General features: G+C 42.5%; 1 protein-coding gene and 1 long non-coding RNA gene across 3 annotated transcripts in view; one reads left to right on the top strand and one right to left on the bottom strand.

The window, feature by feature from the left end:
- ARHGAP5 (Rho GTPase activating protein 5) overlaps positions 1–25,255 on the bottom strand; it is an 85,995-nt gene that overhangs the window by 41,093 nt on the left and 19,647 nt on the right. The window contains exon 2 of the mRNA XM_077261087.1: positions 10,980–14,863. Coding sequence (XP_077117202.1) covers positions 10,980–14,693 — 3,714 coding nt within the window. The 5' untranslated portion in view covers positions 14,694–14,863. The remainder of the gene's footprint in view (positions 1–10,979; positions 14,864–25,255) is intronic.
- LOC143773734 (uncharacterized) lies at positions 1,436–6,621 on the top strand. Of its 2 annotated transcripts, XR_013215344.1 has the most exons (4): positions 1,436–1,480; positions 3,401–3,568; positions 6,150–6,359; positions 6,510–6,621. It is a non-coding gene; the product is annotated as an uncharacterized LOC143773734 (long non-coding RNA). The 2 variants fall into 2 exon arrangements; XR_013215343.1 differs by lacking the exon at positions 1,436–1,480 and having other exon boundaries at positions 2,578–3,568.

Genomic DNA, 25,255 nt, shown 5'->3' with positions numbered 1-25,255 from the left:
CTGGGAAGACAGGCAGACCAACAAATGAATATTCATTTGCCAATCTGCTTTTATTTCTTTTCCAGTTTGTCAGGCAAAGCACAATTAAAAGGGGTTTTCCATTTTCAGAAAGCCCCTGTCCCCTGGGCAGCAGTGTGTTTTAATACAGACACTGCTGCTGGTGTTGTCCGTTCTTGTCCACAGTGCTAACATCATGCGGCCAGCGCTGCAGTCAACGTAATGCAAGCACTGCAAACAACAACGGACCCCCGGGGCATAAACTAAGCATTGGACTGGGGGAGGATGGGAGGATGAGTAACAAAGGGATTTTCTCTTTAAAAAAAAAAAAAATCTTAGCTAACGATGGATTTTCTAAAACCGGGCAAGCAGCCGTACATTACATGGGGAAATAAGTGGACGCATTAAGTATCACTACATCTAAGGGTGTAATTATAGTGGGTGCAGGGGTTACAGAGTCGCACCAAGGCCCTGATGTTCAGGGGGAGTCTAAAAAGGTCCCTTCGGCTCATGTCAAAGACCAAAGATGCATTGGGGCCACAAGATGAAAGTTTTGTCACTGGCCACATTCTTCTACCCGGTAGTCCACTATTACCACATGCCTGTGTGACATGACTGGGCACATTATGACAGTCCTGGGCCATCACTACGCTCATCCTTAGCCATCACTACGCCCGTCCTGTGCCATCAATGCGCCATCACTATGCCCATCCTGCGCCATCACTATTCCCATCCTGCGCCATCACTACGCCATCACTATGCCCATCCTGCGCCATCACTATGCCCATCCTGCGCCATCACTACGCCCGTCCTGCGCCATCACTACGCCTGTCCTGCGCCATCACTACGCCCGTCCTGCGCCATCACTACGCCATCACTATGCCCATCCTGCGCCATCACTACGCCCGTCCTGCGCCATCACTACGCCCGTCCTGCGCCATCACTACACCCGTCCTGCGCACTTTACGCCAGTCATGTGCCATCACTCTGCTCCTTATCACCTTGATGCTATGAATTACAACCTTTCACACTCCAGCTGTTGAGAAGCTGTAACTCCCAACATGCCCTCACAGCCACCTTCATTCCCTACAGCCCACAGAAATTATGGGAGTAGTAGTTCCACAACAGCCAAGTGCTGAAAGTTGCTGATGCCTGCTCTACGGGTTATCGCACTACTACTTCATCACTGCCTATACTGACTAATAAAGATAAGTACTGCTAAATTATATTTTTTGCCAACCTGTGTCACTTGTCCCTGGATATTGCTACTAACTACTGCACTCTGTTCGGACAAGAATCGGTACATGCTTGTATCAAAAAAGCCTAAAAACTCACCGACATGATGAGCGCGCAGGGACCAGTAAAGCTTCAAATGTGAGCACACGCCCTGGTGTGATAATACAAACGGACCACCCAAACTGTCAGTAACTGAAGAAGCTTTCTACTGACCACAAAACCCTATGACTGCCCCCAGTAGGTTCAGGTACATACAGTAAATTGCCGAGCGCTATTCTGAATAAAACGCAAAGGGGTTGTCCCATCACTTACTATAATCTGCATTACATAGATCAGCGCAAATGAACACTGTCTGCGATTGACATGCCACTTAGGGCTGTAAACCTCGGCATCCAGACAGTGGATAGGAACCCTACACATGCCTCCCAGTCTTTATTCTTTTGTGTCACCAAGTCTACATTGGTTTCTAAGGAATTGCATACTGCGGATATCACATGCAGCTGCGGACCCCGGACGATGCCCTCCTCGTTATAAAGATGGGACCTGCATCTATCAGACATGAATGGCACGTAGGATATGAAATAAATATTCAAGAAGGAAATAGCACATTAAAGGATTTTTCCCATGCAAACCATCACCTATCCACAGGAATGGTGACAAATGTCTGATCATAGGGGTTCACCCATCACTTCCTAAGCCCCCTTCCCTCTTCACTGCCAACTCACTGTGCTGTTTGGTGACATGGTATGTTTCACACTCAACATGGACCAGAGGAAGCGAAGGAAAGAGTTGTCTCAGGAGATTAGAAAGAAAATTATAGACAAACATGTTAAAGGTAAAAGTTCTAAGGCCATCTTCAAGCAGCTTGATGTTCCTGTGACTACAGTTGCACATATTATTCAGAAATTTAAGATCCATGGGACTGTAGACAACCTCCCTGGATGTGGCCGCAGGAGTAAAATTGATGACAAATCAAAGAGACGGATAATATGAAAGGTAATAAAAGATCCCAGAAAAACGTCTAAACAGATTAAAGGTGAACATCAAGCTCAAGGAACATCAGTGTCAGATCGCAGCATCCGTCGTTGCATGAGCCAAAGTGGACTTCACGGGAGACGACCAAGGAGGACACAATTGTTGGAAAAAATCATAAAAAAGCCAGACTGAAATTTGCCAAACTACATGTTGACAAGCCACAATCCTTCAGGGAGAATGTCGTATGGACAGATGAGACAAAATGGAAGTTTTTAGCAAGGCACATCAGCTCTATATTCACAGACAGAAAAATGAAGCATATCAAGAAAAGAACACTGTCCCTACTGTGAAACATGGAGGAAGCTTGGTTATGTTCTGGGGCTGCTTTGCTGCATCTGGCACATTAGTGTCTAGAATCTGTGCAGGGTACAGTGAAATCTCAAGATTATCAAGGGATTCTAAAGAGAAATGTGCTGCCCAGCGTCAGAAAGCTTGGTCTCAGTCGCAGGTCATGGGTCTTGTAACAGGATAATGACCCAAAACACACAGCTAAAAACACCCAAGAATGACTAAGAGGAAAACATTGGACTATTCTGAAGTGGCCTTCTATGAGCCCTGACCTAAATCCTATTGAGCATCTTTGGAAAGAGCTGGAACATGCCGTCTGGAAAAGGTAACTTTCAAACACGGGACAACTGGAGCAGGTTGCTCTTGAGGGGCCAAAATACCTGTCGAGAGGTGCAGAAGTCTCATTGACAGTTACAGGAATCGTTTGATTGCAGTGATTGCCTCAAATGTTGTGCAACAAAATATTAAGTTAAGGGTACCATCATTTCTGTCCAGGCCTATTTCATGAGTTTTATTTATTTTTTTTTTAATTCTGTGGAAGCATGGTTGAAAAGCAATGTCTGACTTTCATTTGTTCATTTTCATTATTATTATTACTATTATTACTTTTGTCAGATTCAAGTTATTTCTGTGACCATTGTGGGTTTTTCTGTCATTAAATGAGGGGTACCAACAATGTTGACCACATGTGTACATGGTACGTCTCCATCCAAGGTGACATGGGCTATATGAAAAGCTATCCTTTGTCCCCTTCCTATAACTATGTTAGTAGGGTTTGGATTGCCCATTCCATTTCCTTGTCTTTAATACTGTACTGTATGTCTTATTTTTTGTTCTTATTTAGTGCACAATTAATGGAAATATTTGGGGAAGTCTTTTTTCCCTCTCCACATTGGTACTAAGATATCCACATACCATCCATATGAATTAACTTATATGTGGAAAAGGACGATTATATACTGGAAGTGGAATTGCTTGAGAATCAATTGAAGAATTAAGCATGAAACATACGGTATATGGATCCTTCATTTATGATAGTGGATCCCTCTGCTTCTATGGATATTATATATGCCTCTAAATTTCCATTTGTTTTTCTCCCTTCCCCTCTCCCTCACTCTCTCCAGTTTACCTATTTATCCCACAGCGCTTTTTTAACTTATGTGTATTGTTGCATACTGTATTTCTATTTACACCAAACATGCCTTTATTAATCATTCATACCTCTTATTTAATTTGGGGTGTTTTTGTCATTTGCCCATAATTTTGCCCTTAATGAATATGTCTGCCATCAGGTGCGCATGCGCCGTGGTTCCTGGGTCGGCTTGCGTCCCAGAAGGCATCCTCTCCGCTTCGGTGCGTGTCAGTGACGTCACAGGACGTTTTTCCTTTGACCCAAACCGGAAGCTGGATAGCCACACGTGACGTATTGCGGCCCTGGTCCTGCCCCACATGCACCCACCTCAGGGAGGTGATATTTACGATCTCTATATAAATCTGGCATGTCTTGGTGGTCAACATTGCCCCCCGAAGAAGCCCTCCACGTGAAATGCACGTTGGGGCAACCGATGCACACAGCTGCACACGTCACTCTCTCCCACATGGGTAAGAAAAGTGTTCATCTTTTTGCACTATTACTGGCACTTTAAAAATACCCAAAGGATGGTGTTGACATTTGATATTATATACATAGGATACCATCTTTTTGGACCAAACATATTGTTAATGGTGACTTTGCCATACAAGTTATATCTTTAATTGCTGCCATTGTTGGTGATTTTGAGTGACACGTGAGCCTTTTAGTGCATCTGAACCTTTTTCCTCCCCTTCTTTGTATTTGTCCTGTATATTGTGTACATGGTCATTGTTACCCAGTTTTTTATATATTTGTGAGATAATAAAATGTCTACTTGTTTATTCATAATAATTTGTCTCACTATATTTATTTATTGAGTAACGTGCTCCATTTTGCTTATAGGATTATATGATGTTTGGGAGCTACTCTCTCTGCTAATTACAGACTCTAGTTTTTGGAGGTTATGTGTATCCGCAATATCAGTTTTTGCTGACCACTTTAGTATGATCGAACACCACTCCATTCAGAGTGTATGCAGCTGACGGACACAGCTAGGCGCTATACTCGGCTGCCTCTCTGTACTAGAGACCTTGGATGGAGAAGCACCATGTATGATCGACCACCACTCCATTCAGTGTGTATGCGGCTGACGGACACAGCTAGCCGCTATACTCGGCTGCCTCTCTGTACTAGAGACATTGGATGGAGAAGCACATGTATGATCGGCCACCACTCCATTCAGAGCGTATGCAGCTGACGGACACAGCTAGGAGCTATACTCAGCTCCCTCTCTGTACTAGAGACCTTGAATGGAGAAGCACCATGTATGATCGGCCACCACTCCATTCAGTGTGTATGCGGCTGACGGACACAGCTAGGCGCTATACTCGGCTGCCTCTCTGTACTAGAGACCTTGGATATAGAAGCACCGTGTATGATCGGCCACGACTCCATTCAGTGTGTATGCAGCTGACGGACACAGCTAGGAGCTATACTCGGCTGCCTCTCTGTACTAGAGACCTTGAATGGAGAAGCACATGTATGATCGACCACCACTCCATTCAGTGTGTATGCGGCTGACGGACACAGCTAGGAGCTATACTCGGCTGCCTCTCTGTACTAGAGACCTTGGATGGAGAAGCACCATGCATGATCAGCCACGACTCCATTCAGTGTGTATGCAGCTGACGGACACAGCTAGGCGCTATACTCGGCTCCCTCTCTGTACTAGAGACCTTGGATGGGGAAGCACCATGTATGATCGGCCACCATTCCATTCAGGGTGTATGCGGCTGACAGACACAGCTAGGTGCTATACTCGGCTCCCTCTCTGTACTAGAGACCTTGGATGGGGAAGCACCATGTATGATGGGCCACCACTCCATTCAGAGTGTATGCAGCTGACGGACACAGCTAGGCGCTATACTCGGCTGCCTCTCTGTACTAGAGACCTTGGATGGAGAAGCACATGTATGATCGACCACCACTCCATTCAGTGTGTATGCAGCTGACGGACACAGCTAGGCGCTATACTTGGCTGCCTCTCTGTACTAGAGACCTTGGATGGAGAAGCACCATGTATGATCGACCATCACTCCACTCATAGTTCTGTAGCGTAGAAGCGTAAAGAAAGATCCCAATGCAGGACAGTCAAGCAGATAATGATCACCAATTTTCTGGATGTGATTTCTTTTGTAGAAAAACCCAGAAAACATAAGACTAGGACACCAGATGCATTCCTAACTATGCTAACAACGTCTACAAGACAGAAATGTCAAAACAATCTGGAAGTATTGAAGAAGCTGAGATACCAAATCAAGTATGGCAAATATCAACATTTACTGGCAAAACAGACTGTATTATGCTATAGACATTTGATAGCGTCTAACACATACCAAATACACTGCCTCACTGTCTATACAGACAATACTGGAAAGATGTGCCTTGTGTATGCAAGGAATAGTGCTATTGTTGGCCATTACATGACTTGCGTCCTGAATTTTATTACTCCCCTCTGCAGGTTCTATCTCTTAACTTGCAACGGACACTGAACTAGGGCCTCATGGAAAATCACTAGAGGGTATGATGTGGAGATCTCCAATACACAGCACACAGATTTCTGCCCTTCATTCCTTAGCACACAGAAAAAAAGTGACGCAGCATGGAGGATGTTATACAGTAGTACTGAGCATTGTAGATGAGATTCCAGCTCTTGAGTGAGGTTAGAAAGGTAAGAACGATGGTATTGTGTCTCCCTCTGTTCCTCACTCCTCTAGCCCTATGGCTAAAATAGGATGTGTAATCTGACACCTCACTGTGTTGGCAGTCCAATTTGTTTTGATTAAGATAGAGTTCAGCAGTTTGCTTTTTTTCAGAATAGATGACAAGTTCAGGAGACTGCGAGAACAGGAAGAAGTAGATGGATAGTGGAGTCAGAAGATATACCGCAAAATAGCAGTCCAGCAATTGCTCTGTTAATTCAATATATATATATATATATATATATATATATATATATATATATATATATATATATTCGCCAAGAAATAATTTATTTGTCCATTGTATCTGAAATTTCATGTTGTATTTCTCTTCAGTTAGGTCAGTAGGTTATGAGGTTATGTGATCGCTTTGTGAACACCTGGGAATGATATGAGTTCATGTTCTCTGAAGGTGGTTACCATCCCAGTCTCCAGAGCAGCCTATATGATAAAGTTGCATGGAACATGGCAATGAAGTTCTTCACAGGAGGGAAGACAAACCCCTATCGCAATTACTGATGATGACTAGCCAGCACCTGTCACACAATTATAATGAAGGTGGTCACAGTTCGGCCTCCTTGACTCTATATTTGTAATCCCATAGTTTATACAGGAGATTCTAGAGAGGAGAATTGGTGTTGCAACAACAGGCAGTGCTGGTACTTGCTCTGGCTATCTATGTGATTCGGTACTGATGCATTTCGAGACAGAGCAGAGGAATAAATTGCAGGATGGGAATCAAGATGGAGGCTGAAGAAAAGCAGAGAGGTGGCTGAACTTTATGGAAGTACACAGTGTGGAGTGCGATAGACAGTCAGGTGGGTTGGGTGGAGTGCAGGGATGGAAAAAACTATTTTTGCTGGACTGCTTCTTTAATGATCCTAAAATTATATATATGAGACACTACATGAAAATGAAGTGATCCATGGATTATGTCTACAGGGCATCATAGAAACAACACTTTAAAGACATTTTATAACATCACAGAAATTAAGATCCTATATATATAGTAGCAACCTAGAATCCATATTAACAATACATCTGCAACAGAATGACATTTACATGCAAACCAGTCACTGCTGAGAAGTTGACGGCTCTGCGTTCACACGTTTAAACCATTTTCATGTACAGTTAGTTACCTAGAAAATATTTCCATGGAGATGAGAGATACTCATAGTAATTTCACTCCAGAAATAAAACTTGCCATATATAGCACATCTAATACACCAGTGGCAAATTGCCGAACAAATCAAGAATAGTTCTGTGTCACAACTCCTACAAGAAGGAGAACGGCTGTGATCAGACAGCACTGATGCATGATCTACGCCCGGAGACAAGAGAAGGAATAGAACAGAGGACCAGCACCCCCTACACATCAGTAGGATGAGTTATCTACCCTACGTGGACACATGGGACACCTCGTACAATAGATATCACCAATCAACAACGACCGGGATTTGGATTAGTTAGATACTTTTGGAGCTGAATTACAAAAGGGCAAAATGTTCTGCTCAATATTAAAAAAAAAAAAAAAAAATGTATTGTTGAGAGGGTAACCTGCATTCAATATGGCATCAGCACTTAAATAAAAAGCATTAAAAGGCATTTACAAAACACTTTTCCCCTTACAAATCATCCTCTTTCGACTCATTCTGTCTCATATTACAATTAAGCATACAATTAACCTACACAGTGTTTGGATTTAGTCCAAACAGTGTTCCCTCGAAATTTGTGAAGTTTTTCTTAGTTTAAAAACTACATGGCTTTGCCGCAATTTAAAAAAAAACAAACAAAAACATCCAGCAAAATAGTGGTGTAAGCATCACCCCTACATAAAAAAGCGCTTACTGTCTTGGATTAGCAAGGGGAAACATCACTATTTTGTCTACATTTTCCAGCTAAACATATAAGACATGTGTATTTTTGTCAGAAGTATTATTTAGAGTAACTAAACATTTATTTTTTATTTACATAATATATTGATGTGCCCTTAAATGGGTTGTCCAGGCTTGGGGCTCAAGTCTGCTGTCACTATGTAACCACAGACTTGTGAATCCTCGCAGCGTAAAGTGCATGAATCGCCGATGTAGGGAGCGTGACCACAAGTCTGCCATTTGCGTACACGCTGTCACATGCCGACTAGATGTACGCAGCCTCGCTCAATACAAGTGTATTGAGCGAGGCCAGACAATTCAAGTCTGAATGTGGCAGGAAGTATGCAAATCACATACTTGCGGTAACATGATTATCCGCTCCTGGAGAATCCAGACAGCGTTCTTTGTGAGGATTCACAAGCCTGCAGGTCTTCAAATGACCACTAGAGAGGTGCATAGCTCAGGAGTCAAGAGGGCACAGCACCTTGCTGAGTCCGGACACAGATTGGGGTATGAATCCAATAGAAAGCATAGCCTTCAATTTCTATAGAAACCATATCGCAGGCAGTGTGCTCATTAAGATGTACAGGTCCTTCTCAAAAAATTAGCATATAGTGTTAAATTTCATTATTTACCATAATGTAATGATTACAATTAAACTTTCATATATTATAGATTCATTATCCACCAACTGAAATTTGTCAGGTCTTTTATTGTTTTAATACTGATGATTTTGGCATACAACTCCTGATAACCCAAAAAACCTGTCTCAATAAATTAGCATATTTCACCCGTCCAATCAAATAAAAGTGTTTATTAATAACAAACAAAAAAACCATCAAATAATAATGTTCAGTTATGCACTCAATACTTGGTCGGGAATCCTTTGGCAGAAATGACTGCTTCAATGCGGCGTGGCATGGAGGCAATCAGCCTGTGACACTGCTGAGATGTTATGGAGGCCCAGGATGCTTCAATAGCGGCCTTAAGCTCATCCAGAGTGTTGGGTCTTGCGTCTCTCAACTTTCTCTTCACAATATCCCACAGATTCTCTATGGGGTTCAGGTCAGGAGAGTTGGCAGGCCAATTGAGCACAGTAATACCATGGTCAGTAAACCATTTACCAGTGGTTTTGGCACTGTGAGCAGGTGCCAGGTCGTGCTGAAAAATGAAATCTTCATCTCCATAAAGCATTTCAGCCGATGGAAGCATGAAGTGCTCCAAAATCTCCTGATAGCTAGCTGCATTGACCCTGCCCTTGATGAAACACAGTGGACCAACACCAGCAGCTGACATGGCACCCCACACCATCACTGACTGTGGGTACTTGACACTGGACGTCAGGCATTTTGGCATTTCCTTCTCCCCAGCCTTCCTCCAGACTCTGGCACCTTGATTTCCGAATGACATGCAAAATTTGCTTTCATCAGAAAAAAGTACTTGGGACCACTTAGCAACAGTCCAGTGCTGCTTCTCTGTAGCCCAGGTCAGGCGCTTCTGCCGCTGTTTATAGTTCAAAAGTGGCTTTACCTGGGGAATGCGGCACCTGTAGCCCATTTCCTGCACACGCCAGACTCAGTCCACTGCTTCCTCAGGTTCCCCAAGGTCTGGAATCGGTCCTTCTCCACAATCTTCCTCAGGGTCCGGTCACCTGTTCTCGTTGTACAGCGTTTTCTGCCACATTGTTTCCTTCCAACAGACTTACCATTGAGGTGCCTTGATACAGCACTCTGGGAACAGCCTATTTGTTGAGAAATTTCTTTCTGGGTCTTACCCTCTTGCTTGAGGGTGTCAATGATGGCCTTCTTGACATCTGTCAGGTCGCTAGTCTTACCCATGATGGGGGTTTTGAGTAATGAACCAGGCAGGGAGTTTTTAAAAGCCGCAGGTATCTTTTGCATGTGTTTAGAGTTAATTAGTTGATTCAGAAGATTAGGGTAATAGGTCGTTTAGAGAACCTTTTCTTGATATGCTAATTTATTGAGACAGGTTTTTTGGGTTATCAGGAGTTGTATGCCAAAATCATCAGTATTAAAACAATAAAAGACCTGACAAATTTCAGTTGGTGGATAATGAATCTATAATATATGAAAGTTTAATTGTAATCATTACATTATGGTAAATAATGAAATTTAACACTATATGCTAATTTTTTGAGAAGGACCTGTATAATCCAGGCTCCCAAGCAGCGCATCTCTAAGGGGTTTTTTGAGCGATCAAGACCATCAAGACCCAGACGTAAGCGATTTTCTTAAGGGCTTTGAAATTTTGAAATAGCACTAAAAAGGTTAAGTTACACTTTAATGATTTAATAAACATTTATAATCTTTTTAGCCTTTCATTATGATTCTCTCATCTCAGTCTCTATCCTTAGAATATAAACTAACAGTTTCCCTTACAGTTTACTGATCTGACACAGACCTTACCTATACTGACCGACAGGGACTAATCCTATCCATCCACTGTAGGATAGTTTGCAATTAATATTCATTGGGGCACAACATTGGAAAGAGATAGTAAATCACTCAATATTCTAAAGAGATAATCGCCAAGATGATTTTTATCCAAATGTGAACGGATGCCAGATCTAGGAAACAAGAAATAATCTAGTCTTTTGGAGCAAAACACAAGAATACTTTGGTTATTAATAAAACCTATTTGACTATACAGACATCCATCAATATCACACCAGCTAATGAAATCCAAACAACCTACCTTCTTCTCTTCCTTTACTTTTGGTGGCTTCTTCTTGGTCTTCCTTTCCTCCTGTTCCTGGTCTGAGGTGATGGCTGGGTTATCTATGCCGCCCTTCCAAGTGTCAACTGGAGAAAGAAGCGGGTCTTCTTCACTTGGCCTGTGTTTTGGTTTCCGTTTTCTTTCCTTTCCAGGGATGGTGGTAAGTGCCTCTTCATCACTGGCATCGGAATGGGTTCGCCTATATGTGTACGATTTTGGCTTGCTGAACAGCGTTTTTGATTTGTACTTGTACTTTGATGGCCTTCTCTCTCCCTGTCTTGAATTTCTATCAGTGATACCGTTCTCTTCCTCTCCTTGTGCATTAGGAAACAAATGATGCAACTTATGAATGTGGTTCTGGCCATCATCTGGATCTGCATACAGGTCATTAATGAAATCTTTGGACCTTGGTATTGTGTCAACTGGCTCTGCGTAGTTATCGGATGAATCGGCATCTTCAGGGTGTACCAATGGGTAACGAGGCGATTGCTTCCTTGGGTTTTTGCTAATGCCAGCTTCAATAGCTCTGACAAGATTTGGGTCTAGCCTATTCACCTTAGACTTGGGTCCGCCAGGCTTAGGTCTTATTGGTGGAGGCACTTTATGGTTGCGCTCATGATCGTGGCAATTTAATGGAGTACTGTGTGTAGGATACTCGTTCCCTTCATTGTCCAAATTACACTTTGGCAACAGTTGCACGTCATCCCCGATAGGGCTATAAGGAGGTGGTGCTTCTGTATCATCCTCTGAATCGGGATAGCAGCTGTAGGCTGGCGAGTTTCCACGTGGTGAATATGGAAAAACATCTTCACATGGTTGACTTGCCTCTCTACGACTCTCTGCCAAATACGAATTCTCAATAGAAGTTTTCTTTTCCAGAACATCACTGAAAAATGGCGTGAAGACCTCCGTCTGGCGGTGGTATTGAGACAGAGAATATAAAGCTGTGAATTTTGCTGAAATTTCTGTAGCAATGTGCTCTCCTTCAGTCATTAGTTCTTTGATGGCTTCATTCTCAAAGAAGTCTGCTTGGCTGTCCGTTACCGCCACTAGCTGAACAGGAATGGTGTCCTGAATTTCAGACAGAAAAGCACGCAGCATTCCCATAGATGCTTTCCGCTTGGCTGAATAAATAAGAATGTACCCATGAACCAGTTCATCTTTTCTAACTCCAATTGAGGAGTGGTATGACAAAATGGTTATCTGAATCCTTCTCCGTTTTTCGCCAATTATTTTATCCAGCATTAAAGAGTTATTTTGGCCTGGCTGAGCAGCACTACAAGTGCGGGACTCCAGAAAGGGGGAAAGAATAAGATCAACACTGAAAAGATCCCCACACATGGCACACATTACAATTCTTAAATCTGCTTCTGAAAGGTCTTTAATTGCAGGAACGGGACTGGCAATATCAGAGTTGTGCTTAACAGACTCTAGTACTCCTCTAAGCGCTTGTTTGATTTGGGCCTCATTAAATTTCCGAGGATATGTGCCAGTTGGCACATCCACAAAGGGACACTGGAGTTTATTGGCCAATTGCTGCCCTTGGTGCCTTAATATCGGCATGTTTTTACTGACACACTCTCTCTGGTTAGCCAAAATTAACGTAAATGGAAGGTTAGCAATATCCTTGTCTCTTCTTGCCTGAGCTTCACATCTAATTTTCCCAATGCAGTCACCTATAAAATTAAGTGACTCTATTGAGCTAAACACACAAAAACAGCCGTGTGGTTTAAACCCAGGAGTCCATAATTGGCTAAAAAGATATGGGGAATTGGCATCCACAGCTCTTAGTTCTAACTCATAGATTTTTCCATCCAAGGCAAATTCATCATCTGTTGACTGGGTCCTAATCTCATTGGCCATCTCTTGAGGAAGGTTGTCTTTACCAAGAATGAGAAGGTTGACCTTGTCAAGATTGGTTCCATCTTGATACAAGTTCAAGCGGCTAAGATTCGATTGCAAGAGACTGTTGGCAAGTATTTGCTCGACTTTTATGTCCATACAACTTTGGACACTAAGGCAGGTTTCCTTAGTTGGATGATAAACAAACCCTATGTGCTTCAGAAGAAGAGATTCTCTGTCAGTCGCGAGCTTCTGTAAAGCTTTGTATCTCGGTTCTTCTCCAAGAACGGCATTTATTTCAGTCATTTTATCTGTGCTTGGGGTAGCATTAAGATCTAGGTCATAGAATAGCTCAGAGTGCTCAAAAAGCATCTCCTGAAATTCTTCTTTGGCTTTTTCAATGATCTCTTGCTGGTGTTTACGATATACCTCAAATCGGTCAGTCTCATTGATAAATTTATACGCCTCATCCTCCAAAATGAAACACATCACTTCTTCCCAAGGTTGACCAGGCGAAATGAATGGTATTTTTTCAAGGGTTTTTTTGAACTTGGCTTTCATTTCCAGTCTCCTCTTCTCAGAAACCAAATGTTGAACATGGCTTTGATAGACTTTCTCGGAGTCCAACGTGCAGAGAAGATCAAAAGGAACCCGTCGGTCAGTTACTTTGTCAATATGATCTGACTGATCCCATGGGGTTTTATCTAGCATTACAAACCATAGGCTGAATTCAGGCTTGTTCTCTAGCACCTGAAGAGCATCTGTCCAACTTAGGTTTTCTACCTCTTCAAGCTTTGGCAGTAATGTATTGAGTGCTCTTGGTAGTGTTTTAAGGTACTCCTCCTTTCTTTTTCGAATGTGCTCCTGTTTGAGCTGATCTGTGTGTTTAGAGAATGTGTTTTTAGCCTTCAGTGTTCCCTCTAAATTTATGTAATTTTCATAATCTGAATGGTTTTTTAATTTATTACTGATAGTTTTCCAAGTTGCGTGGTAGTCACGCACAGTTTGTACAATAAGCTTTTCGAACTTATCAGTAGCAGATGCAACTATTTGTCTATGTGTTTTGAATGCCTCAAGGTAAGGGATAATCTTGGGTTTTCCTCGTGTTTTGTCCAACATTTGCACTAGTGCTGTGAAACAAGTATCAACATTTATATTGTTTCTGGCTGAGGTTTCTACGACAATTAAATTTTTCTTATTCGAGGCAAATCCTTGGACTTCTCTTAAATAGTGGTCAACACACTCATCACACTTTGTGGCGGCAATGATAATGGGCTTCTTTGCTTTTACTACTTGCGCATAGAGGTTATTAACAAATTTTAACTGATCATCGAACTTTCGATTGCATCCTTGGCTAACATCAATGCATAGAACATAACCATCTATAGTCAGCTTGCCTTCGGGCATTTGCTTTTGCTCAAAGTCCTGCTCCAGGCCAAGCTGGTCTGTGCAAATGTACATTAATTTCTCCGCTGATTGAATCTTTGACGCTGCTGCTCTCTTAATGTAGGGCTGAAGGTTTGTACTACGATGCGGAAGGAAAGTCTGATCATCTATGAACTCGGTCTGTTCAATAATGTGATGCTTGCAATCAACCCCATCCTCTCCTACCTGCGTTACGTCACCCCAATACAGAAAGTGGTCATTGTTGACAACACGGCCACCAAAGTCAATTGTGCTAAGGACAGAGGTGTGTTCGTGATAATATTCGTCAGCTTTTGGGCGGACATATCGATTACATAAACACGATTTTCCAACACCACAGTTGCCTTTATCCTTTTCGGTTCCGGACAATCCTACCACGCTAATGGTATATGACGGGGGGCGCGGCTCCTTATTCTTTGCCATCATCACTCCCCTCTCATCCTTTTCAGCACATCTACATAGCAGGGCATACTTTTCATTCTTAATTCCCACGTGAGGTCTTTAGATTTTCTCAAGAAACCAGGCAAGGTGCTCAACTCCTCCTCTTGTTCTCCATCAACATGATATTTTCTCAAACCTGGTGGTGCATGGCGTTTCTGTAGAAGCAAAGTAGAGATATATTACAAGTCAGGTCTACTTGTAAATCACATACATATAAAAATTCTATATACATATGATTACACAAATACTTATAAATAAAAATATATCACAATTAGGCCTAATAAACTACTTACAAAAAGTAGAAAAATAAAATGCCTTAAAAGGGGGTGTAGAGGGAATAACTTTCCAAATGTCAAAAAAGCGTCTCAACAATGCTAAGAAACTTTTATAATTTGGCAGCGTCAAGCTATTTTGACAGTGTGAGATTCTGAATCCGTCACATGAACGCACCAGCTGACTTTCAATCATGCCGCGTGCCATACATTTTTGTTTGCTTGTTCATTCCTTCCACGAACGTGTTTTTCTCATGTATGAAAGTAATAACGCATATGTGCTCTTGTGAAAAATGGCGAAAGGGATGGGAATGATGACGACACTCACTGTCTGTGGGAATAATAAAGCAGGCACCGGTCGTGTGGGCAATGTACGGCACATCATCTGAGATGAGAACAGGTAACTAGCTGGTGAGGTCACATATCGAGAATCGGAAATTCGACAATTTTAAGCTATTTCCACTGACCGCATAAAAACGCTCTTTAGATTTAATATTAATATTAGGGTTCACTATACTTTTTTAGTCTAAACAGGCTCACAATCACCTGAAGAACAAAACTCGTTCGTGGCTAAAAATGATCTTTTGTGCTGCACAAACAATCATCGTTCTCGACAGCATAATGCTCTGTGTAAAGAAGACTCGCACGGACAAGAAAAACAGAAGAGCACAAAATGATCCTTTACAGATCCTTCAGAGCACATTGGAAGCGGAGGTCTGTAGGTCAAAAATTACCATCGACCAGCAGTCAAGTTGTGCCACTGGTCATTAGGTGTAAACGCAACTTAAATCGATCACCAGTGGTCAGTTTTGCTCTTATTTTATTCCTGCTACTCCCGTGAGTGTTCTATTTTTTTTTCTTTTTTATTATTATTATTATTATTATTATTATTTAGCGCTAATTTTCACGGTTCTGTGTGACTCACAGGATTTTCCGGGATATGTCTTTAGGCTGCTCTGTATTACTACTTTATTAAAGGCCGCAGCAAGAATAAAGTAAAAGAAAAAACTGGCCATTTTCAACCAGGTGACAAGACTTCTTTAAAGCAGAGGCTCCAAGTAAACACATTTATTTTATTTAATATAGCGTCATCATATTTTGCAGCACGAACATCATCATCACTGCCCGCATTGGGGCTCAGTCTAGATTCCCTATCAGTAGGTCTTTGGAATGTGGGCGGAAACTGGAGAACCGGAGGAAACCCACGCAAACAAGGGGAGAACATACAAACTCCTTGCAGATGAAGTCCTTGGTCAGCTTGCGTTCCCCTTACATGACGTGGACACAGATAAATGGCAGCCGGCAAGACTGTGAGGTGTACTGACTAAGATGCCATAAAAGTAAAAGGCCTTTTCTGAAGTGCTCAAGGGTCATCCAGAACGCATCCATCAAACAGCGAGGAATTATACAAGTAGATGAAATAATCCTGAGTGGTCCAGACAACGCCACGCGTTACTAATCATCTAAGATTCTAATGAGTAAATTAATTAACCCCCTAATCCCTACAGACAAAGACGATTAAGAGTCCAAATATAGAAATATCACCTGTTTGACTGGGTCTATCGTGATAATGTGGTGACCTCAACCTATTAAAAAGTCCTCACATAAGCAGGACCTCGGGAGACGGGGACATTACCAAAGCTCTATCGTTCTATGTGATCGGGCAGAGTGCCTCAGGCATCACTAGAGGGTAATATAAGCAGCCTCCAAAAAGATCATCTAAAGCACACCACCAGGAGGACCCTTATCATCAGTTATTAGAGCTTATGGACATCAGATGTGGGGTCTGACATTTTAGACAAACCTCTATGAGCAATGTTCAGTCAACCCAACGATGTACTGCCTAATATGGCCTCTCGTTCATTCTGGGGTAATGAGAAGCTTCCCCCATCGCCAGGCTGGATTCATCCTAAGTTGGGCTTTCTGTCGGCCATGCAATAATAGGACGAGTCACGTCCACAAATGGCGGACGTAACTGGTTCCATATGTAGCGCTCGTACGGGTGGAGAAGATGCCTGCCAATACAGGCACTAATATATTAGCAACTCGGCGAACAATGGTCAGTTTGTATTAGGTCCATTATACACGAACCCTAACATTTACATTCAAGGCCAGATTAAAGGATCATTGAGGTAATCTTCGGTAAAGTGTTAACATCCACTCACACCGAAAGTGGGTTAAGGCTACGTTCTAACAATGAGTTTTATGTGAGTTTTTGATGTTGCAGATTTTTTGCACCTATGATGTGAAATACAGGTACTTCTCACAATATTACAATATCATCAAAAAGTTATTTTCAGTTCTTCAATACAAAAAGTGAAACTCATTATATAGAGTCATTACATAGTAAACTATTTCAAGTGTTTATTTCTGTTAATGTTGACGATTATGACTTGCAGCCAATGAAAACCCAAAAGTCATTATCTTAGTAAATTAGAATAATTAACAAAAAACACCTGCAAAAGCTTCATAAGCGTTTATAACGGTCCCTTGGACCGTTTCAGTAGGCTCCACAATCATGAAGACGACTGCTGACTTGACAGATGTCTAGAAGGCTGTCATTGACACACTCCACAAGGAGGGTAAGCCACAAAAGGACATTGCTAAAGAAGCTGGCTGCTTACAGAGTGCTGTATCCAAGCATAGTAATGGAAAGTTGAGTGGAAAGAAAAAGTGGTAGAAAAAGGTACAAAAGCAACCGGGATAACCACAGCCTTGAAAGGATTGTTATGAAAAGGCCATTCAAAACTTTGGGGGAGATTCACAAGGAGTGGACTGCTGCTGGAGTCATTGCTTCACGAGCCACCACACACAGATGTATCCAGGACATTGGCTTGGCACAAGGAATGTGACACTTGTAGCCCCTCATGACCAATAGACAAGGCCAGAAGAGTCTTACCTGGGCCAAGGAGAAAAAGAACGGGACTGTTGCTCAGTGGTCCAAGGTGTTGTTTTCAGAAGAAAGTAAATTTTGCATTTCATATGGAAATCCAGGTCCCAGAGTCTGGATGAAGAGTGGAGAAGCACACAATCCAAGCTGCTTGATGTATTGTCAAGAGGAAGATGAGAGACACCAGATCCAACAATGCAGACGAGCTGAAGGCTGCTATCAAAGCAACCTGGGCTTCCATAACACCTCAGCAGTACCACAGGCTGATCGCCTCCATGCCACACCACATTGATGCAGTAATTGATGCAAAAGTAGGCCAAGTAGGTAGATTTCAGTAGGCCAACATTTCTGATTTAAAAATCATTTCTCAAGCTGGTGTTATAAAGTATTCTAATTTACTGAGATAATGACTCCTGGGTTTTCATTGGCTGTAAGCCATAATCATCAACATTAACAGAAATAAACACTTGAAATAGATCACTCTGTTTGTAATGACTATCTAATATTCGAGTTTCACTTTTGTATTGAAGAACTGAAATAAGTAAACTTTTTGATGCTGTTCTAATTTTGTGAGAAGCTCCTGTAGGTTACTTGTGTTCCTTTACATGCATTTTTATGGTGGAATTTTTTGCCTCTTGTTGGTGTGTAATATTTTAAATAAAGCTGCTTTGTTTCTGATACTTCCTGGTATTTAGCTTTGATAACATTTTATTGATTCAGTCTTGTGCGTATTACAAAAGGCAGAAATGCACTAAAAACTTATATGCATTTATTACCTGCAGATTTTCTACATATAATGCAATTCTATGGGGAAATTCTGCACATAAAACTCTGCGCACCCGCAAGAAAACTTAAGGAAGTTGTCCACTACTTGGACAACTTCTTCTCATACCCCACACTTAGCCCCGATAATATAATTTAGCTTATACTCACCTCCTGTACCAGCATTGTTCCCACAGTGTTGGCACTCGCTTTCCCCGGGGCTCTCATGCGGTTGTTGTGACATGTGACCTCGTCGCCCAATCAGCGCTGGCGTCACTGTCTCCGCCTTATGTCAAATTCATCATGAAGAGGAAGTCAAGGATCAGCTGCAATTCAGACTTCCTCTTAATGTTCAATTCAACAGAAGGCGGAGACAGTGACGCCAGCGCTGATTGGGCGACGAGGTCACATGTCACAACAACCGCATGAGAGCCTCGGGGAAAGTGAATGCTGACACCATAGGTACAGCGCTGATATAGGAGGGGAATATAGGATTTATTATTTTATATGGGCCGAACATTTAGATCAAGCAGGGGTTGTCCTAGTAGCGGACAACCCCCTTAATATGTTGTGGATTTGAAATAAGTACACGCTTCGTAAAAATACCCCAAAAAAACCCAGTCCAGTGGTCATGAGATTTCTATGAATCCACATACCTGATCAATGTCCTGCTAGCCCAGCCCCTCTGGTGGTCCCCACTGGTCTGCAGTGATGGCGCCCTGTGGCCACACTCACTGCATCAAATCACTGGCCAGAGCGGTGTACCACGTAATGTGCTGCAGTGAGAGCGTCCCGGACTACTCATGTGACTACTGCAGCCATCTAAGTGGCTGACTCATGAGACTCTGGATTGTACAGTGCTGCAGAATATGTTGGCGCTTTATATGTGGTGCCAAGCATTTAACCCCTTCACTCCCACTGCAATCCTTCTAAGGATGCCTTAGGTATCTGGTGGGTTTCTACCGGCGAGTCTGCTAGGTGCCTGTAAGGCTTCTTATTTGTCTTTTTGGGTTTGAACAATGCACTTGATGCCTCGGGTTTTAGCAAGCTAGAAAACAACAAAACTGCAGCGCAGCTACAAAAAAAGGGGCAGTTCTTTCTCCTTGGCAGTTCACACAGACTACTCAAATGACCTTACAGAGGGCAATTCACAAGCTTTGTGCTGGTATAATCGCTGCAATGTGATGTAATTGCTCATCCAGAAGTTCGGCAATATAAGAGTCTGCCATGTGCTGGGCAGCAATGCAAACGTTACCCATCGCCAGACATCCATTACATGTATCACTGAATCCTTGTTCCCCCCTAGGTCGGGGAACCTTACTGGCCAGATCCACAACATTAACCTAATATGTAATGGCAGGCTAAGAAACATGGACTCCTTCAGGGGGCACTTTAATTATTTCAATATTTTTGGAGAGAGATCATTTATGCAATAGGTTTTTTTTGTTAAACATTTTGGGCAGTTTGTCTTCTACAGCCTCTATGCATCATTGTACATAGTTATATGAAAAAGTTTGGGCACCCCTATTGATCTTAAGCTTAATGTTTTATAAAAATTGGTTTTTTTTTGCAACAGCTATTTCAGTTTCATATATCTAATAACTGTTGGACACAGTAATGTTTCTGCCTCAAAATGAGGTTTATTGTACTAACAGAAAATGTGCAATCTGCATTCAAACTACATTTGACAGGTGCATAAGTATGGGCACCCTTATCATTTTCTTGTTATAAATACTCCTACCTACTTTTTACTGACTTACTAAAGCACTTTTTTTGGTTTTGTAACCTCATTGAGCTTTGAACTTCATAGCCAGGTGTATGCAATCATGAGAAAAGCTACTTAAAGTGGCCACTTGCAAGTTGTTCTCCGTTTGAATCTCCTCTGAAGAGTGGCATCATGGGCTCCTCAAAACAACCGTCAAATGATCTGAAAACAAAGATTATTCAACATAGTTGTTCAGGGGAAGGATACAAAAAGCTGTCTCAGAGATTTAACCTGTCAATTTCCACTGTGAGGAACATAGTAAGGAAATGGAAGAACACAGGTAAAGTTCTTGTTAAGGCCAGAAGTGGCAGGCCAAGAAAAACATCAGAAAGGCAGAGAAGAAGAATGGTGAGATCAGTCAAGGACAATCCTCAGACCACCTCCAGAGAGAGCAGCATCAACTTGCTGCAGATGGTGTCACTGTGCATCGGTGAACTATACAACGCACTTTGCACAAGGAGAAGCTGTATGGGAGAGTGATGCGAAAGAAGCCGTTTCATTCATGCAGAGGAACAATTACACTGTTCTGGAATGGCCATCCCAGTCCCCAGACCAGAATATCATTGAACATCTGTGGGATCATTTGAAGAGGGCTGTCCATGCTCGGCGACCATCAAACTTAACTGAACTGGAATTGTTTTGTAAAGAGGAATGGTCAAAAATACCTTCATCCAGGAACTCATTAAAAGCTACAGGAAGCGACTAGAGGCTGTTATTTTTGCAAAAGGAGGATCTACTAAATATTAATGTCACTTTTCTGGTGAGGTGCCCATACTTATGCACCTGTCAAATTTTGTTTGAAAGCAGATTGCACATTTTCTGTTAGTACAATAAACCTTATTTCAAGGCAGAAACATTACTGTGTCCAACAGTTATTAGATATATGAAACTGAAATACCTGTTGCAAAAAAATTTTTTTTAGAAAACATTAAGCTTAAGATTAATAGGGGTGCCCAAACTTTTTCATATAACTGTAGAAGACAACTTAAGACACAGTACACAGAAATACCTCTTTAAAGGCCACTTTTAATGTACGCCAACCACGTCTTCATGTTACATAGCCAGCAACCAAGGGTTATTTATTAAATAGGTTTCCCTTAAAAAAAATAAAAATAATAAAGTGGTCCCCTCAATATAACTCATGTAAAATAACAATCAGATTGCATACACCCTGCCAGATCCAGCACTGGCCCTTGGCCTCTGTTCCAGCCTCTGTAGTGGTGACGTCACTGACACACCTCACCGCTGCAGCCAGTCACTGAGCTCAGCAGCTCGTGACATTTACATCAGAGCCAGTGAGCTGAATGGTCCTAGAAATTCAATAACAGAAAACCTGCCATGTGTAAATCGATTGAGGAAAAATTGTGCAATGCACAATCATTTACAAGGTTCTAGAATATGTGATCAGATGAGAAGATCAGATGAGAAGATGGAGAAAAAATATGTCTCCATCTTCTCCATTGTCTCAGTGCACAGAAATTGGACTGCAGTCAGATGTCATCCAGGTGCAGTCCTGTTTTCCACGCACTTGTTGACTTGCATGGCACAGTGCGATCCGAATATCTGATCAAACTTGGATATGCAGAGATTTTGTCCCCGGATCGGCTCTGTCCAAGGAATAAAAATCAGATATCTGCTCAGCCCCATAGAATAACATTGGTTCTAGTGCAACCTGATGTTTTGTCGGATCAGTCTCGGACTGGTAATACAGCCGTCAGAATGAGCCCATAGGAAAGAATAAAATCAGGGGGAAGAGCAGTTTCTGTGTAGATTTTACCAGTGCAGATTTTTATCATGGAAGGGTGCAGAAACGCTGCAGAAACGCACAAAAGAAGCGACATGCACTTCTTTGAAATCTGCAGCGTTTCTGCACAGATTTTTCCGCACCATGTGCACAGCTTTTTTTTTTCACATTGATTTACATTGTACTGTAAATCACAGTGCAGTTCTGCACCAATTCTGCATCGTGTGCACATACCCTAAGGCTATGTGCACACGTAGGAAGAGTGGTGCAGAATTTTCTGCACTAAATCTGCATCTCCTGGCAGAATCCGCAGGTGCGTTTTTTTATGCGTTTTTTAAAATCTGCACAAAAAACGCAGCAGCAGATTCTGCCAGGAGATGCAGATTTTGTGCAGAAAATTCTGCACCACATTTCCTACGTGTGCACATAGCCTAATACATACCAATCAGAGGTCAGATTTCGATTTTTTTTTTTAAAGGGCTTTTCTCATCTTCATAGACGGATACTGTCGGCAAAAACAAGCCCTACTACTATTTACTACTTATTAAAATTTGTAGTTGCTCTTGAGATAGTAACATTTTATCTTGCCTAGGAGACCGACCACTACTGAAGATGGCCGGGACTGGAAGAAGGCAGTGCACTTCAGATATCCTAGACAGCGTCAAACTCAATAGAAAAGGGCATGTTCTGCTGTCAAGGAGCAGTGGTCGGTCTTCAAGGTACTGAGCTGTAAAGTAAAGTGTTAAAGGGAACCTGTCACCCCCAAAATCGAAGGTGAGCTAAGCCCACCAGCATCAGGGGCTTATCTACAGTATTCTGTAATGCTGTAGATAAGCCCCCGATGTATCCTAAAAGTTGAGAAAAAGAGGGTAGATCATACTCACCCAGGGGCGGTCCCTGCTGCGGTCCGGTCCGATGGGTGTCGCGGTCTGGTCCGGAGCCTCCCATCTTCATTCCATGATGTCCTCTTCTGGTCTTCACACTGTGGCTCCGGCGCAGGCGTACTTTGTCTACCCTGTTGAGGGCAGAGCAAAGTACTGCAGTGCACAGGTGCTGGGCCTCTCTGACCCTTCCTGGCGCCTGCACACTGCAGTACTTTGCTCTGCCCTCAACAGGGCAGACATAGTACGTCTGCGCAGGAGCTGCAGCGTGAATACAAGAAGAGAACGTCATCTGAGGAAGATAGGAGGCGCTGGACCAGACCGCAACACCCATCGGACCGGGACCGCCCCTGGGTGAGTATAATCTAACCTCTTTTTCTCATCTTTCAGGATACATCGGGGGCTTATCTACAGGATTACAGAATGCTGTAGATAAGCCCCTGATGCTGGTGGGCTTAGCTCACCTTCGATTTTGGGGGTGACAGGTTCCCTTTAAGGGAACCGTTCATGGCCCCAAACGCTATTAAACCACAGATATGGGAGTTCATCTGCAGGCTCATAGCATTACAATACCATCCGCATGCCTTACTGTGGCTACAGGGAGAAAATGATCTTTATTCCTCCCAGGAGCTGCTGGCTTTCAGTCATAAAGACGTGCATCACCACTTAGTATACAATTAAGCATCCCCAGCACATTGAAAGACAGGCGTCTCTGAAGTATATCTGTGCAGAGCCGGCTATAAAACTGCTGGGAGTTCTTACAGCCAATCACATTGCTGAGAGCATTGACAGCAGCCACGGCAGGGCATGCCCCTATGACTGAAAGCTTGCAGCATCGGGGAGCAACAAAGTTCAACCACAGTAGCATTGTAACATTATTAACCTAAAGTTAACCCTATATCTGCAGGTTATTAGTATTTTGGGACATGACAGGCTCCCTTTAATATCTTAGGAAGGGCAGAAAATGTTAATTCAGATATACACTTAATAGCTTTATGACCCTGTGTGGCAGCAGTAAGGCTACGTTCACATTTGCGTTGTGCGCCGCAGCGTCGGCGCCGCAACGCACAACGCAAACAAAAATGCAGCAAAACGCATGCACAACGCTGCGTTTTGCGCCGCATGCGTCCTTTTTTTCATTGATTTTGGACGCAGCAAAAATGCAACTTGCTGCGTCCTCTTCTGTAGCACCATACATGATCACAATAGACAAGGATTTGTTATAGGCCATCATTCCTGTACACAAGACCCGACGGATCATATATGCAGCATCCATCACCAGAGGCCAAATAGATTTTCCAAGAAAAGCTTAAAATTCATGAAACGCAGGTGTCAAATTATTTTAGCTGCTTACTTGGCTTTCTCGAACATAGAGATCTCGTCAGCACCGTATTCCCAGCAGCAATGGCTTCTTATTCATTAGTGGCACCCATTCCATTGACTGTTGCCGACTACATAAAAGCTGCCATCGCTATATCGCAATACTGCTTTTCACTTTTGTTTTTATAACCTTTCACAACTGGGGAATGTTGCATTCCTTTTTGTTTCCTAGAGTCCTTCTCTGGGCACACCACCGTAGTGGACAAGTGGGACAAGTGCTAGCCATCGTTTTGACAGATAGCACTCGTTCTCATGTTATTCTATGGGGACGTGCACATGTCCTATTTTTTTCTCGGACCAGTTCGATCCAAGGAGAGGGAAAAAAAAAGTCACAATGAAGAAGTTTCCTCTGATAATCAGATGGCACTCAGCCATTCATATCTACAGGTCCATGGAATACATGGGACAGCGCTCGGATAACAGCTAAGTGCGGTCTGATTTTCACGGATGCGCTGCATGTAAAAGATGGAGAAAGTTTTTTATCCTCCACAATTGAGAAATTCGAATCACACTGATCACCCTCTGACGAGACCCTGATCAGAGGGCGATTAGCATAAATTGGACCAATTTTCTCAGATGAGAGGTAAACTGCCAGTGTGACAATCAGCGATGATATTGGAAACTAATGGAGCGTTAACATTTTATAAACACAATAGTTAATTTTTTCTCGTCTTCAGTTTCTAGTACAAGCTCCAAGTAATTCTCACTTTCTATTATTTATTAAGGTATGACGAGTTCGACCACTTTAGAAGTGTTTTCCATAGAACACCTATACTGGGAATGTACGGCTCAGCTATTAGGAGGCAAAAGGTGGGATCCTTCCTGATCCGACAAGACATGATCCAACCCTAAG

Source organism: Ranitomeya variabilis, chromosome 1 (genome assembly GCF_051348905.1).
Source record: "Ranitomeya variabilis isolate aRanVar5 chromosome 1, aRanVar5.hap1, whole genome shotgun sequence".
NCBI classification, from domain to species: domain Eukaryota; kingdom Metazoa; phylum Chordata; class Amphibia; order Anura; family Dendrobatidae; genus Ranitomeya; species Ranitomeya variabilis.
Note: the sequence above shows the minus strand (reverse complement) of the source record. Positions and strands in the feature narration are given on the sequence as shown.